The sequence below is a fragment of the Salvelinus alpinus genome, chromosome 12, assembly GCF_045679555.1.
Source record: "Salvelinus alpinus chromosome 12, SLU_Salpinus.1, whole genome shotgun sequence".
In the NCBI taxonomy this organism is placed as follows: Eukaryota; Metazoa; Chordata; class Actinopteri; order Salmoniformes; family Salmonidae; genus Salvelinus; species Salvelinus alpinus.
In genome coordinates, this window is record NC_092097.1 from 58,654,133 (window position 1) to 58,672,282 (window position 18,150).

Genomic DNA, 18,150 nt, shown 5'->3' on the forward strand with positions numbered 1-18,150 from the left:
TTGATCTCCTCAAGAAGCGTTTTACATCCGCTCCTATCCTTGTTACTCCTGACGTCACTAAACAATTCATTGTCGAGGTTGACGCTTCAGAGGTGGGCGTGGGAGCCATTCTGTCTCAGCGCTTCCAGTCTGACGATAAGGTCCATCCTTGCGCTTACTTTTCTCATCGCCTGTCGCCATCGGAACGCAACTATGATGTGGGTAACCGCGAACTGCTCGCCATCCGCTTAGCCATAGGCGAATGGCGACAGTGGTTGGAGGGGGCGACCGTCCCTTTTGTCGTTTGGACTGACCATAAGAACCTTGAGTACATCCGTTCGGCCAAACGACTTAATGCACGTCAAGCTCGTTGGTCGTTGTTTTTCGCTCGTTTCGAGTTCGTGATTTCCTATCGTCCGGGAAATAAGAACACCAAGCCTGATGCCTTATCCCGTCTCTTTAGTTCTTCTGTGGCTTCTACCGACCCCGAGGGGATTCTCCCTGAAGGGCGTGTTGTCGGGTTGACTGTCTGGGGAATTGAGAGACAGGTAAAGCAAGCACTCACTCACACTGCGTCGCCGCGCGCTTGTCCTAGTAACCTTCTGTTCGTTCCTGTCTCTACTCGTCTGGCTGTTCTTCAGTGGGCTCACTCTGCCAAGTTAGCTGGCCACCCCGGCGTTCGGGGTACGCTTGCTTCTATTCGCCAGCGGTTTTGGTGGCCTACTCAGGAGCGGGACACGCGTCGTTTCGTGGCTGCTTGTTCGGACTGCGCGCAGACTAAGTCAGGTAACTCTCCTCCTGCCGGTCGTCTCAGACCGCTTCCCATTCCTTCTCGACCATGGTCTCACATCGCCTTAGACTTTATTACCGGTCTGCCTTCGTCTGCGGGGAAGACTGTGATTCTTACGGTTATCGATAGGTTCTCTAAGGCGGCACATTTCATTCCCCTCGCTAAGCTTCCTTCCGCTAAGGAGACGGCACAAATCATCATTGAGAATGTGTTCAGAATTCATGGCCTCCCGTTAGACGCCGTTTCAGACAGAGGTCCGCAATTCACGTCACAGTTTTGGAGGGAGTTCTGTCGTTTGATTGGTGCTTCCGTCAGTCTCTCTTCCGGGTTTCATCCCCAGTCTAACGGTCAAGCAGAAAGGGCCAATCAGTCGATTGGTCGCATTTTACGCAGCCTTTCGTTTCGAAACCCTGCGTCTTGGGCAGAACAGCTCCCCTGGGCTGAGTACGCTCACAACTCGCTTCCTTCGTCTGCTACCGGGCTGTCCCCGTTTCAGAGTAGTCTTGGCTACCAGCCTCCTCTGTTCTCGTCCCAGCTCGCCGAGTCCAGCGTTCCCTCCGCTCAGGCTTTTGTCCAACGTTGTGAGCGCACCTGGAGGAGGGTCAGGTCTGCACTTTGCCGTTACAGGGCGCAGACTGTGAGAGCCGCCAATAAACGTAGGATTAAGAGTCCTAGGTATTGTCGCGGTCAGAGAGTGTGGCTTTCCACTCGTAACCTTCCTCTTACGACAGCTTCTCGCAAGTTGACTCCGCGGTTCATTGGTCCGTTCCGTGTCTCTCAGGTCGTCAATCCTGTCGCTGTGCGACTGCTTCTTCCGCGACATCTTCGTCGCGTCCACCCTGTCTTCCATGTCTCTTGTGTCAAGCCTTTTCTTCGCGCCCCCGTTCGTCTTCCCTCCCCCCCCCCCGTCCTTGTCGAGGGCGCTCCTATTTACAAGGTACGGAAGATCATGGACATGCGTTCTCGGGGACGTGGTCACCAGTACTTAGTGGATTGGGAGGGTTACGGTCCTGAGGAGAGGAGTTGGGTTCCATCTCGGGACGTGCTGGACCGTTCGTTGATCGATGATTTCCTTCGTTGCCGCCAGGGTTCCTCCTCGAGTGCGCCAGGAGGCGCTCGGTGAGTGGGGGGGTACTGTCATGTTGTCTTTGATCATGTCTTGTCCCTGTGCTTCCCTCTGCTGGTCTTATTAGGTTCTTTCTCTTTCTCTCTCTCTATCGTTCCGTTCATGCTCCCAGCTGTTTCTCATTCTCCCTACGACCTCATTTACTCTTTCACACCTGTCCCCTATTTTGCCCTCTGATTAGAGTCCCTATTTCTCCCTCTGTTTTCCGCTCCTGTCCTTGTCGGATTCTTGTTTGATGTTTGCAGTTTCTGTGTCCTTGTTCCGCCCTGTCGTGTTCTTTTGCCTTCTTCAGATGCTGCGTGTGAGCAGGTGTCTATGTCAGCTACGGCCTGTGCCTTCCTGAAGCGACCTGCAGTCTGTGGTCGCGTCTCCAGTCGTTCCTCTCTATTGACGAGAGGATTTCAGTTTCCTGTTTTGGATTACCATTGATTTATATCCAGGAGAATCATTATTTGTTTTATACTGGAATAAAGACTCTGTTACTATTACGTCGCTTTTGGGTCCTCATTCATCTGCATAACAATACCGCTCAGGAAGGAGACGCGTTCTGTCTCCTAGAGATGAACGTACTTTGGTGCGAAAAGTACAATTCCATCTCAGAACAACAGCAACGGACCTTGTGAAGTTGCTGGAGGAAACAGGTACAAAAGTATCTATATCCAAAGTTAAACAAGTCCAATATCGGCATAACCTGAAAGGCCGCTCAGCAAGGAAGAAGCCACTGCTCCAAAACCGCCATAAAAAAGCCAGACTACGGTTTGCTACCGCACATGCGGACAAAGATTGTACTTTTTGGACAAATGTCCTCTGGTCTGATAAAACAAAAATAGAACTGTTTGGCAATAATGACCATCGTTATGTTTGGAGGAAAAAGGGGGAGGCTTGCAAGCCAAAGAACACCATCCCAACCGTGAAGAACAGGGGTGGCAGCATCATGTTGTGGGGGTGCTTTGCTGCAGGAGGGACTGGTGCACTTCACAAAATAGATGGCTTCATGAGGAAGGGAAATGATATGGATATATTGAAGTAACATCTCAAGACATCAGTCAGGGAGTTAAAGCTTGTTGGCAAATGGGTCTTCCAAATGGACAATGACTCCAAGCATACTTCCAAAGTTGTGGCAAAATGGCTCAAGGGCATCAAAGTCAATGTATTGGAGTGGCTATCACAAGGCCCTGACCTTAATCCCATAGAACATTTGTGGGCAGAACTGAAAAAGTGTGTGCGAGCAAGGAGGCCTACAAACCTGACTGGAATGGGCCAAAATTCACCCAACTTATTGTGGGAAGCTTGTGGAAGGCTACCCGAAATGTTTGACCCAAGTTAAACCATTTAAAGGCAATACTACCAAATACTAATTGAGTGTATGTAAACTTCTGACCAACTGGGAACACGATGAAAGAAATAAAAGCTGAAATAAATCATTCTCTCTACTATTATTCTGACATTTCACATTCTTTTAATAAAGTGGTGATCCTAACTGACCGAACACAGAGATTTTTACTAGGATTAAATGTCAGGAATTGTGAAGAACTGAGTTTAAATGTATTTGGCTAAGGTGTATGTAAAGTTTCGACTTCAGCTGTAAACTGATCAAGTTCCACAGACATGTGACTAACATAAATTGAATAATTTGTCCCTGAACAAAGGGGGGAGGGGTCAAAATCAAAAGTAACAGTCAGTATCTGGTGTGGCCACCAGCTGCATTAAGTACTGCAGTGCATCTCCTCCTCATGGACTACACCAGATTTGACAGTTCTTGCTGTAAGATGTTACCTCACTCTTCCACCAAGGCACCTGCAAGTTCCCGGACATTTATGGGGGGGGAATGGCCCTAGCCCTCACCCTCCGATACAACAGGTCTCAGACGTGCTCAATGGGATTGAGATCCCGGCTCTTCACTGGCCATGGCAGAACACTGACATTCCTGTCTTGCACGAAATCACGCACAGAACGAGCAATATGGCTGGTGGCATTGTCATGCTGGAGGGTCATGTCAGGATGAGCCTGCAGGAAGGGTACCACATGAGGGAGGAGGATGTCTCCCTGTAATGCGCAGCGTTGAGATTGCCTGCAATGACAACAAGCTCAGTCCGATGATGCTGTGACACACCGCCCCAGACCATGACGGACCCTCCACCTCCAAATCGATCCCACTCCAGAGTACAGTCATCGGTGTAACGCTCATTTCTTTGACAATATACGCGAATCCGACCATCATCCCTGGTGAGACAAATCCGCGACTCGTCAGTGAAGAGCACTTTTTGCCAGTCCTGTCTGGTCCAGCGATGGTGGTTTCGTGCCCATAGGCGACGTTGTTGCCGGTGATGTCTGGTGAGGACCTGCCTTACAACAGGCCTACAAGCCCTCAGTCCAGTCTCTCTCAGCCTATTGCGGACAGTCTGATCACTGATGGAGGGATTGTGCGTTCCTGGTGTAGCACCTGTGCAGGTGTTGTTACACGTGGTCTGCCACTGCGAGAACGATTAGCTGTCCGTCCTGTCTCCCTGTAGCACTGTCTTAGGCGATTCATAGTACGGATATTGCAATTTATTGCCCTGGCCACATCTGCAGTCCTCATGCCTCCTTGCAGCATGCGTAAGGCACGTTCACACAGATGAGTAGGGAACCTGGGCATCTTTCTTTTGGAGTCAGTAGAAAGGCCTCTTTAGTGTCCTAACTTTTCATAACTGTGACCTTAATTGCCTACCGTCTGTAAGCTGTTAGTGTCTTAATGACCGTTCCACAGGTGCATGTTCATTAATTATTTATGGTTCATTGACCAAGCATGGGAAACAGTGTTTAAACCCTTTACAATGAAGATCTGTGAAGTTATTTGGATTTTTACAAATTATCTTTGAAAGACCGGGTCCTGAAAAAGGGCCGTTTCTTTTTTTGCTAAGTTAATATGCTGTATTCTATTCTACTGTATTTTAGTTAATGCCACTCCGACATTTCTCGTACTAATATTTATATATTGCTTAATTCCATAATTTTACTTTTATATTTATGTGTATTGTTGTGAATTGTTAGATATTACTGCACTGTTGGAACTCGGAACAGAAGCATTTCGCTACACCTGCAATAACATCTGATAAATATGTGTATGTGACCAATAACATTAGATTTGATTTGATTTATTTAGTATTCAACAGCATCAAGTAATGACAGAAGAGAAGCATCCACAAACCTTCTAAATGTCGGAAATTATAAGCAGAAAACGATCAAACTTAGTACATTTTTTACCCAATTGAAAAATCCTTCCACCATCTTTGGTGTTTGTATGGTAATGGTTGTGTGTGTGTACTTACTGTATGATAATGTGTGTGTTGTATCACAGCCCATGCCGGTACTGTCAGTACTGCAACAACCCCCGCAGGTCTCCAGGTCAGGCAATACGGCGGTGGTGAGAGAGGAGAGCTCTTCCTTCGCCCCGGGACCGTACCCGGACCACAGTCTGAGCTGGGATAAGAACACCATCCCCCGACAACCATCACACTACAACAAGTACCACTTTACGTAAGTTACCATGACAACCATCACACTACAACAAGTACCACTTTACGTAAGTTACCATGACAACCCTCACACTACAACAAGTACCACTTTACGTAAGTTACCATGACAACCCTCACACTACACCAAGTACCACTTTACGTAAGTTACCATGACAACCCTCACACTACAACAAGTACCACTTTACGTAAGTTACCATGACAACCCTCACACTACACCAAGTACCACTTTACGTAAGTTACCATGACAACCATCACACTACAACAAGTACCACTTTACGTAGGTTACCATGACAACCGTCACACTACAACAAGTACCACTTTACGTAAGTTACCATGACAACCCTCACACTACAACAAGTACCACTTTACGTAAGTTACCATGACAACCCTCACACTACACCAAGTACCACTTTACGTAAGTTACCATGACAACCATCACACTACAACAAGTACCACTTTACGTAAGTTACCATGACAACCCTCACACTACACCAAGTACCACTTTACGTAAGTTACCATGACAACCATCACACTACAACAAGTACCACTTTACGTAAGTTACCATGACAACCCTCACACTACAACAAGTACCACTTTACGTAAGTTACCATGACAACCATCACACTACAACAAGTACCACTTTACGTAAGTTACCATGACAACCCTCACACTACAACAAGTACCACTTTACGTAAGTTACCATGACAACCCTCACACTACAACAAGTACCACTTTACGTAAGTTACCATGACAACCCTCACACTACACCAAGTACCACTTTACGTAAGTTACCATGACAACCATCACACTACAACAAGTACCACTTTACGTAAGTTACCATGACAACCCTCACACTACACCAAGTACCACTTTACGTAAGTTACCATGACAACCATCACACTACAACAAGTACCACTTTACGTAAGTTACCATGACAACCCTCACACTACAACAAGTACCACTTTACGTAAGTTACCATGACAACCATCACACTACAACAAGTACCACTTTACGTAAGTTACCATGACAACCCTCACACTACAACAAGTACCACTTTACGTAAGTTACCATGACAACCCTCACACTACAACAAGTACCACTTTACGTAAGTTACCATGACAACCATCACACTACAACAAGTACCACTTTACGTAAGTTACCATGACAACCCTCACACTACAACAAGTACCACTTTACGTAAGTTACCATGACAACCCTCACACTACAACAAGTACCACTTTACGTAAGTTACCATGACAACCATCACACTACAACAAGTACCACTTTACGTAAGTTACTATGACAACCGGGACGGCATGAAAGAGCACCAGTAAGCCAGTGACTCAGCCCCTGTAATAGGGTTAGGGGCAGAGAATCCCAGTGGAGAGAGGGGAACCGGCCAGGCAGAGACAGCAAGGGCGGTTCGTTGCTCCAGTGCCTTTCCGTTCACCTTCACACTCCTGGGCCAGACTACACTCAATCATATGACCTACTGAAGAGATAAGTCTTCAGTAAAGACTTAAAGGTTGAGACCGAGTCTGCGTCTCTCACATGGGTAGGCAGACTATTCCATAAAAATGGAGATCTATAGGAGAAAGCCCTGCCTCCCGCTGTTTGTATAGAAATTCTAGGGACAATTAGGAGGCCTGCGTCTTGTGACCGTAGCGTACGTGTAGGTATGTACGGCAGGACCAACTCGGAAAGATAGGTAGGAGCAAGCCCATGTAACGCTTTATAGGTTAACAGTAAAACCTTGAAATCAGCCCTTGCCTTAACAGGAAGCCAGTGTAGGGAGGCTAGCACTGGAGTAATATGATCAAATTTCTTGGTTCTAGTCAGGATTCTAGCAGCCGTATTTAGCACTAACTGAAGTTTATTTAGTGCTTTATCCGGGTAGCCGGAAAGTAGAGCATTGCAGTAGTCTAACCTAGAAGTAACAAATGCATGGATTAATTTTTCTGCATCATTTTTGGACAGAAAATTTCAAATTTGTGCAATGTTACGTAGATGGAAAAAAGCTGTCCTTGAAACAGTCTTGATATGTTCGTCAAAAGAGAGATCAGGGTCAAGAGTAACGCCGAGGTCCTTCACAGTTTTATTTGAGACGACTTTACAACCATCAAGATTAATTGTCAGATTTAACAGAAGATCTCTTTGTTTCTTGGGACCTAGAACAAGCATCTCTGTTTTGTCCGAGTTTAAAAGTAGAAAGTTTGCAGCCATCCACTTCCTTATGTCTGAAACACAGGCTTCTAGCGAGGGCAATTTTGAGGCTTCACCATGTTTCATTGAAATGTACAGCTGTGTGTCATCCGCATAGCAGTGAAAGTTAACATTATGTTTTCGAATAACATCCCCAAGAGGTAAAATATATAGTGAAAACAATAGTGGTCCTAAAACGGAACCTTGAGGAACACCGAAATGTACAGTTGATTTGTCAGAGGACAAACCATTCACAGAGACAAACTGATATCTTTCCGACAGGTAAGATCTAAACCAGGCCAGAACTTGTCCGTGTAGACCAATTTGGGTTTCCAGTCTCTCCAAAAGAATGTGGTGATCGATGGTGTCAAAGGCAGCACTAAGGTCTAGTAGCACGAGGACAGATGCAGAGCCTCGGTCTGACGCCATTAAAAGGTCATTTACCACCTTCACAAGTGCAGTCTCAGTGCTATGATGGGGTCTAAAACCAGACTGAAGCATTTGGTATACATTGTTTGTCTTCAGGAAGGCAGTGAGTTGCTGCGCAACAGCTTTTTCTAAAATTTTTGAGAGGAATGGAAGATTCGATATAGGCCGATAGTTTTTTTATATTTTCCGGGTCAAGGTTTGGCTTTTTCAAGAGAGGCTTCTGTATACCAGGGAGCTAGTTTCTTATGACAAATGTTTTTCGTTTTTAGGGGTGCAGCTGCATCTAGGGTATTGCGCAAGGTTAAATTGAGTTCCTCAGTTAGGTGGTTAACTGATTTTTGTCCTCTGACGTCCTTGGGTAGGCAGAAGGAGTCTGGAAGGGCATCAAGGAATTTTTGTGTTGTCTGAGAATTTATAGCACGACTTTTGATGCTCCTTGGTTGGGGTCTGAGCAGATTATTTGTTGCGATTGCAAACGTAATAAAATGGTGGTCCGACAGTCCAGGATTATGAGGAAAAACATTAAGATCTACAACATTTATTCCATGGGACAAAACTAAGTCCAGAGTATGACTGTGGCAGTGAGTAGGTCCAGAGACATGTTGGACAAAACCCACTGAGTCGATGATGGCTCCGAAAGACTTTTGGAGTGGGTCTGTGGACTTCTCCATATGAATATTAAAATCACCAAAAATTAGAATATGATCTGCTATGACTACAAGGTCTGATAGGAATTCAGGGAACTCAGAGAGGAACGCTGTATATGGCCCAGGAGGCTTATAAACAGTGGCTATAAAAAGTGATTGAGTAGGCTGCATAGATTTCATGACTAGAAGCTCAAAAGACGAAAACGTCATAATTTTTTTTTTTGTAAATTGAAATTTGCTATCGTAAATGTTAGCAACACCTCCGCCTTTGCGGGATGCACGGGGGATATGGTCACTAGTGTAACCAGGAGGTGAGGCCTCATTTAACACAGTAAATTCATCAGGCTTAAGCCATGTTTCAGTCAGGCCAATCACATCAAGATTATGATCAGTGATCAGTTCATTGACTATGACTGCCTTTGAAGTGAGGGATCTAACATTAAGTAACCCTATTTTGAGATGTGAGGTATCACGATCTCTTTCAATAATGGCAGGAATGGAGGAGGTCTTTATCCTAATGAGATTGCTAAGGCGAACACCGCCATGTTTAGTTTTGCCCAACCTAGGTTGAGGCACAGACACAGTCTCAATGGGGATGGCTGAGCTGACTACACTGACTGTGCTATTGGCAGACTCCACTAAGCTGGCAGGTTGGCTAACAGCCTGCTGCCTGGCCTGCACCCTATTTCATTGTGGAGCTAGTGGAGTTAGAGCCCTATCTATGTTTGTAGATAAGATGAGAGCACCCCTCCAGCTAGGATGGAGTCCGTCACTCCTCAGCAGGTCAGGCTTGGTCCTGTTTGTGGGTGAGTCCCAGAAAGAGGGCCAATTATCTACAAATTCTATCTTTTGGGAGGGGCAGAAAACAGTTTTCAACCAGCGATTGAGTTGTGAGACTCTGCTGTAGAGCTCGTCACTCCCCCTAACTGGGAGAGGGCCAGAGACAATTACTCGATGCCGACACATCTTTCTAGCTGATTTACAGGCTGAAGCTATGTTGCGCTTGGTGACCTCTGACTGTTTCATCCTAACATCGTTGGTGCCGACGTGGATAACAATATCTCTATACTCTCTACACTCGCCAGATTTAGCTTTAGCCAGCACCATCTTTAGATTAGCCTTAACGTCGGTAGCCCTGCCCCCTGGTAAACAGTGTATGATCGCTGGGTGATTCGTTTTAAGTCTAATACTGCGGGTAATGGAGTCGCCAATGACTAGGGTTTTCAATTTGTCAGAGCTAATGGTGGGAGCCTTCGGCGTCTCAGACCCCGTAACGGGAGGAGTAGAGACAAGAGAAGACTCGGCCTCAGACTCCGACTCGCTACTCAATGGGGAAAACCGGTTGAAAGTTTCTGTCGGCTGAATGAGCGACACCGGTTGAGCATTCCAACAGCATTTCCCTCCAGAAGCCATGAGAAAGTTGTCCGGCTGCGGGGACTGTGCGAGGGGATTTATACTACTATCTGTACTTACTGGTGGCACAGACGCTGTTTCACCCTTTCCTACACTGAAATTACCCTTGCCTAACGATTGCGTCTGAAGCTGGGCTTGCAGCACAGCTATCCTTGCCGTAAGGCGATCATTCTCCTGTATATTATGAGTACAGCGAATGCAGTTAGAAGACATCATGTTAAAGTTACTACTTAGCTTCGGCTGTTGAAGGTGCTGACGAACCATGTCCAGATAAAGCGTCCGGAGTGAAAAAGTTGAATGAGGGAAAAAAGTTGTGATGGAAAAACTAAAAATATAAACGTAAAGTTGTCAGCTAGCAAAGTAAAGTTGGCAACAAAACGCACAGCAACACGTCTGCAAATTCAAGATTCTCCTGGCTCTAACCCTTACCTAACACTCCTGACTCTAACCCTTACCTAACCCTAACACTCCTGACTCTAACCCCTTACCTAACCCTAACACCCCTGGCTCTAACCCTTACCTAGCACTCCCGACTCTAACCCTTACCTAACACTCCTGGCTCTAAACCTTACCTAACACTCCTGACTCTAATCCTTACCTAACACTCCTGACTCTAACCCTTACCTAACACTCCTGACTCTAACCCTTACCTAACACTCCTGGCTCTAACCCTTACCTAACACTCCTGACTCTAACCCTTACCTAACACTCCTGGCTCTAACACTTACCTAACACTCCTGGCTCTAACCCTGACCTAACACTCCTGGCTCTAACCCTGACCTAACACTCCTGGCTCTAACCCTTACCTAACACTCCTGACTCTAACCCTTACCTAACACTCCTGACTCTAACCCTTACCTAACACTCCTGGCTCTAACCCTTACCTAACACTCCTGACTCTAACCCTTACCTAACACTCCTGGCTCTAACCCTTACCTAACCCTAACACTCCTGACTCTAACCCTTACCTAACCCTAACACTCCTGACTCTAACCCTTACCTAACACTCCTGACTCTAACCCTTACCTAACCCTAACACTCCTGGCTCTAACCCTTACCTAACTCCAACACTCCTGACTCTAACCCTTACCTAACCCTAACACTCCTGACTCTAACCCTAACAGTCCCAAACCCTAACACTCCCAAACCCTAACCCTGACCTAACCCTAACACTCCTGACTCTAACCCTTACCTAACCCTAACACTCCTGGCTCTAACCCTTACCTAACACTCCTGGCTCTAACCCTTACCTAACACTCCTGGCTCTAACCCTTACCTAACACTCCTGGCTCTAACCCTTACCTAACACTCCTGGCTCTAACCCTTACCTAACACTCCTGGCTCTAACCCTTACCTATCACTCCTGACTCTAAACCTTACCTAACACTCCTGACTCTAAACCTTACCTAACACGCCTGACTCTAACCCTTACCTAACACTCCTGACTCTAACCCTTACCTAACACTCCTGACTCTAACCCTTACCTAACACTCCTGGCTCTAACCCTTACCTAACACTCCTGGCTCTAACCCTTACCTAACACTCCTGACTCTAACCCTTACCTAACCCTAACACTCCTGACTCTAACCCTTACCTAACCCTAACACTCCTGACTCTAACCCTTACCTAACCCTAACACTCCTGGCTCTAACCCTTACCTAACACTCCTGACTCTAACCCTTACCTAACCCTAACACTCCTGGCTCTAACCCTTACCTAACACTCCTGACTCTAACCCTTACCTAACACTCCTGACTCTAACCCTTACCTAACACTCCTGACTCTAAACCTTACCTAACACTCCTGGCTCTAACCCTTACCTAACACTCCTGACTCTAACCCTTACCTAACCCTAGCACTCCCTAACCCTTACCTAACCCTAACACTCCTGGCTCTAACCCTTACCTAACACTCCTGACTCTAACCCTTACCTAACCCTAACACTCCTGACTCTAACCCTTACCTAACCCTAACACTCCTGACTCTAACCCTTACCTAACCCTAACACTCCTGGCTCTAACCCTTACCTAACACTCCTGACTCTAACCCTTACCTAACCCTAACACTCCTGACTCTAACCCTTACCTAACCCTAACACTCCTGACTCTAACCCTTACCTAACACTCCTGACTCTAACCCTTACCTAACACTCCTGGCTCTAACCCTTACCTAACCCTAACACTCCTGACTCTAACCCTTACCTAACCCTAACACTCCTGACTCTAACCCTTACCTAACACTCCTGACTCTAACCCTTACCTAACCCTAACACTCCTGGCTCTAACCCTTACCTAACTCCAACACTCCTGACTCTAACCCTTACCTAACCCTAACACTCCTGACTCTAACCCTAACAGTCCCAAACCCTAACACTCCTGACTCTAACCCTTACCTAACACTCCTGACTCTAACCCTTACCTAACACTCCTGGCTCTAACCCTTACCTAACCCTAACACTCCTGACTCTAACCCTTACCTAACCCTAACACTCCTGACTCTAACCCTTACCTAACACTCCTGACTCTAACCCTTACCTAACCCTAACACTCCTGGCTCTAACCCTTACCTAACTCCAACACTCCTGACTCTAACCCTGACCTAACCCTAACACTCCTGACTCTAACCCTTACCTAACCCTAACACTCCTGGCTCTAACCCTTACCTAACACTCCTGGCTCTAACCCTTACCTAACACTCCTGGCTCTAACCCTTACCTAACACTCCTGGCTCTAACCCTTACCTAACACTCCTGGCTCTAACCCTTACCTAACACTCCTGGCTCTAACCCTTACCTATCACTCCTGACTCTAAACCTTACCTAACACTCCTGACTCTAAACCTTACCTAACACGCCTGACTCTAACCCTTACCTAACACTCCTGACTCTAACCCTTACCTAACACTCCTGACTCTAACCCTTACCTAACACTCCTGGCTCTAACCCTTACCTAACACTCCTGGCTCTAACCCTTACCTAACACTCCTGACTCTAACCCTTACCTAACCCTAACACTCCTGACTCTAACCCTTACCTAACCCTAACACTCCTGACTCTAACCCTTACCTAACCCTAACACTCCTGGCTCTAACCCTTACCTAACACTCCTGACTCTAACCCTTACCTAACCCTAACACTCCTGGCTCTAACCCTTACCTAACACTCCTGACTCTAACCCTTACCTAACACTCCTGACTCTAACCCTTACCTAACACTCCTGACTCTAAACCTTACCTAACACTCCTGGCTCTAACCCTTACCTAACCCTAGCACTCCCTAACCCTTACCTAACCCTAACACTCCTGGCTCTAACCCTTACCTAACACTCCTGACTCTAACCCTTACCTAACCCTAACACTCCTGACTCTAACCCTTACCTAACCCTAACACTCCTGACTCTAACCCTTACCTAACCCTAACACTCCTGGCTCTAACCCTTACCTAACACTCCTGGCTCTAACCCTTACCTAACACTCCTGGCTCTAACCCTTACCTAACACTCCTGGCTCTAACCCTTACCTAACACTCCTGGCTCTAACCCTTACCTAACACTCCTGGCTCTAACCCTTACCTAACACTCCTGGCTCTAACCCTTACCTATCACTCCTGACTCTAAACCGTACCTAACACTCCTGACTCTAAACCTTACCTAACACTCCTGACTCTAACCCTTACCTAACACTCCTGACTCTAACCCTTACCTAACACTCCTGACTCTAACCCTTACCTAACACTCCTGACTCTAACCCTTACCTAACACTCCTGACTCTAACCCTTACCTAACACTCCTGACTCTAACCCTTACCTAACCCTAACACTCCTGGCTCTAACCCTTTCCTAACACTCCTGACTCTAACCCTTACCTAACCCTAACACTCCTGACTCTAACCCTTACCTAACACTCCTAACTTTAAAGTACCAGTTAATGTATGTTACCTCACAACCTTTATTACCATACACACTAACATTAGTCACAACAGAATCTCAGATTCTTTAATTGTAGTGAATAACTTTGTAGATACTAATCTATATCACTGTCTTGTAGTTGTATTTAGTAACAGGAAATGTTGGTGGAAAATGAATAGGTGCCCTAGCTGAGAGCTATAGGTGCCACAGATCTGTTTTAAAGGACCATGAAACATAAGTGTGATGTCACTTCCTGAAGGGAGTTCCTGAGGCAGAGGTCGTTCCAGTACAAGAGGTCAGCTCCACCCCTAACAGACAAAGAGAGGCGTGTCCACGTCTTCCAGAAACACCCAGCCCCCTATGACACCAGACAAACCGCTGGAACCAGCCAATCACAGCCAACCCAGAGCGTCGTAGAGACTCGGACCTATAGGGATGTCACCCTGCACATCAACTGAGGAAAACCCCTTGGCTGAGTCCCAAATGGCACCCTATACAGTGCACGACTTTGGCCAAACATTGGTACTGTATAGGGAATCGGCTGCCATTGGAGATGTGACCTCAGACTGAAACCACACTACTGCACTATGGAACTGCACTAACACTTTAATATAGTAAATGGCCACACCCAACCACCACTGTTCATTACTCTTCAGTACCGTCAGTAGAATCATCAGTACTAAAAGAAGAGCAGCATCCCAAATGGCACCCTATTTCCTATGTAGTGCACTACTTCTGATCTGGTAAACTATTATAGGAAATAGGGTGCCATGGGACCCAGGTAAGGTCATTGTAGTCACCTGTGTGTGTTATTATAAATGGTATATACAGTATTAAAGGAACATCCCTGGCGATTTCCTTGATGTTCTCGTCTTGGTTCTCAGGAGAATCTGGAACCAATAGAGAGCATCATTACATACAACACCCACTTCATCTAATTAAACAAGAGTTTTTTCTGAATCAAAAAGGGTCTTAGGCGGCACGCCCAGAAAAACCCCTGCTCTCTGAACATTGTGAGTAACTGACACAAAGCGTATGAAATGTCAGTAATTAAAATAGCTTGTATAATATGGTAATATGGCATGCGGTGATGTGGCTGACTGACTGGTGGGATTTCTGCAACACATGCAACTCTGCTGTAGTGATGAGCTGTAAAACTCTACTGGCTGTAAACAATTAGCCTCCCATGTTTTCTGTTCTACCCACTCTTCTGCAGCGGAGTCATCCAGTAGCTGTTCTTGAAGAACGCGTTGGTGCAGAACGTGTTAGGCAGCAGCACCTAGAACAATAGAACACAACACAGCCGTTGAACAACAGAACACACCCGTAGAACAACAGAACACACCCGTAGAACAACAGAACACACCCGTAGAACAACAGAACACACCCTGTCACTTAGTTCTTCACGGTACAGAATATATTAGAGATATAAAAAATGGAAAAACTAAATATTGAGGAAAGATTCCGGTGGCATGCATTGAAGCGAGTGGCCTTTTCATGGCTTTCTTTTGCAACCTGTCAATACTAAACATCATATTAAGATGTGGGACAAGAAATAACTAGCAGGTCTATTACGCTCCAGCAGCTAGAATTTCTCTGTCCACAATTCAACTGTGGGAACATGGCTGTCACGCCCTGACCTTAGAGAACCTTTTTATGTCTCTCTTTGGTTTGTTCAGGGTGTGATTTGGGTTGGGCATTCTATGTTCTTCATTTCTATGATTTGCGATTCTATGTTTTGGCTGGGTATGGTTCTCAATCAGGGACAGCTGTCTATCGTTGTCTCTGATTGGGAATCATACTTAGGCAGCCTGTTTTGCCACTTTATGTTGTGGGATGTTATTTTTGTTAGCTCTGGTGAGCCTTCAAGACGTGAGGTTCGTTGTTGTTTTGTTGTTTTGTTTGGTGTTCGGTTTTTTAATAAAGAAGCATGAACACGTACCACGCTGCACCATGGTCTTCTTCCGACGAGCGTTACAATGGCGGCTCTCAACACCAACAGAAAGAGTTGAAAGCTACTATACGAGAAATTATTTGTGAGGGATTACCTCTGCCTTCGATTTACAATTAAAACTGGTAATTGAATCATTGGAAGTGCTCACTGCTAAAGTGGATACCTATTCAACCAAAGTGGAAAGTCTGGAAAAGACAGCCAATGCGACATACAGTACCAGTCAAAAGTTTGGACACACCTACTCATTCAAGGGCTTTTCTTTATTTTTACTATTTTCTACATTGTAGAATAACAGTGAAGACATCAAAACTATGAATAACATATGGAATCATGTAGGAACCAAAAAAGTGTAGGAACCAAAGAATAAAAAATATATTTCAGTTTCTTCAAAGTAGCCACCCTTTGCCTTGATGACAGCTTTGCACACTCTTGTAATTCTCTTAACCAGCTTCACGAGGAATGCTTTTCCAACAGTCTTGAAGGAGTTCTCTCATAGCACTTGTTGGCTGCATTTCCTTCACTCTGGTTTGATGAGTCCAAATTTGAGATTTTTGGTTCTAACCGCTGTGTCTTTTGAGACGCATAGTAGGTGAACAGGTGATCTCCGCATGTGTGGTTCCCACCGTGAAGCATGGAGGAGGAGGTGTGATGGTGTGGGGGTGCTTTGCTGGTGACACTGTCTGTGATTCACTTTGCAGTTCAACTCATCCCAAACCATCTCAATTGGGTTGAGGTTGGGTGATTGTGGAGGCCAGGTCATCTGATGCAGCACTCCATCACTATCCTTCTTAGTCAAATAGCCCTTATACAGCCTGGGGGTGTGTTGGGTCATTGTCCTGTTGAAAAACAAATGATAGTTCCACTAAGTGCAAACCAGATGGGATGGCATATCGCTGCAGAATGCTGTGGTAGCCATGCTGGTTGTGCCTTGAATTTTAAATAAATCACAGACAGTGTCACCCGCAAAGCACCCCCACACCATCACACCTCCTCCTCCATGCTTCACGGTGGGAACCACACATGCAGAGATCATCTGTTCACCTATAAAAGTATAGACACAGAGATAGACAATTGTATATCATACACTACAGTTGGTGAACAATGGCAAAGTCATTCTGCTATGAAAGTTGATAAATTGTAACCTCACATTTGAGAAAATGGCCGTTGAATGTTTTGGAGAGCTGTTCTTTGCAATTTACATGTTAGTCATTTAGCAGAAGCTCTTATCCAGAGTTACTTACAGTAGTGAGTACATTTTAATATTTTCTTTCCTTTGTCTACAACCATTCAGCATTGTTCACACTCTCTTAAGCCTTAGTGTCACCTATTTTGGTTAGGCCAGGGTGTGACTAGGGTGGGCATTCTAGTTTCTTTATTTCTATGTTTTCTATTTCTTTGTTTTTGGCCGAATGTGGTTCCCAATCAGAGGCAGCTGTATATCTACACGTACCACGCTGTGCTTTGGTCCACTTCTTCCCATGACGATCGTGACACTTAGCCCCACTCGTCTCTTTAAGGACTCACATGTGATGCCATGTGCTAAACAGAGTGAGTACGGGAATGTACTAAAAAAACTAAAATGTTAATACTAAAGGCTGCTTTACACTACGTCTATTGACGTGACTGTAGACAGTTGTCGCTATGAAAAAGTATAAACACAAAAACAATATCAGCAGCATGGTGGTCCAAAATACCATAACTGGTGTATTTTAACACCAATATACCCATCCGTTTAAAAATGAATTTAGTAAATGTCAATCTAGCAAACCAGGCAACTGAAAGCAACTTTCTGAACAATGCTTTGGTTATTTTGTAGCTTGTTAGCTAGCTAGCCAACCTTAAGTTAGCTGGCTAGCCAGTTAAAACAATGACCATATCATATAGCCAACCTTAAATTAGCTGGCTAACCAGTTAAAACAATGACCATATCATACAGCTGACAACAACTTAACTTGAGCTAATCTGTATTCATTATTACACAGAATAAACTCACAACAAGATCATTATTTACAAGTAAATGGCGATCTTATTGCAGAAAATAGCTTATAGTTGTGAGTGTGATGAAAATCAGAGCATTCTACCAGAGAATTCTCTACCAGAGAATCGTAATTGTATGTCCTAATTTGACTTTGGTACATGTTGTTCTTCACGTTCCCGTCTCTGGTAAACAAACACTATATCAAATAAT

General features: G+C 45.3%; 1 protein-coding gene across 1 annotated transcript in view; it reads left to right on the forward strand.

Moving 5' to 3' along the window:
• Positions 1-15,928, forward strand: part of cfap92 (cilia and flagella associated protein 92 (putative)) — a 93,536-nt gene extending 77,608 nt beyond the window's left edge. The window contains exons 18-19 of the mRNA XM_071334621.1: positions 5,236-5,414; positions 14,268-15,928. Coding sequence (XP_071190722.1) covers positions 5,236-5,414; positions 14,268-14,466 — 378 coding nt within the window. The 3' untranslated portion in view covers positions 14,467-15,928. The remainder of the gene's footprint in view (positions 1-5,235; positions 5,415-14,267) is intronic.
• Positions 15,929-18,150: the final 2,222 nt, after the last annotated feature.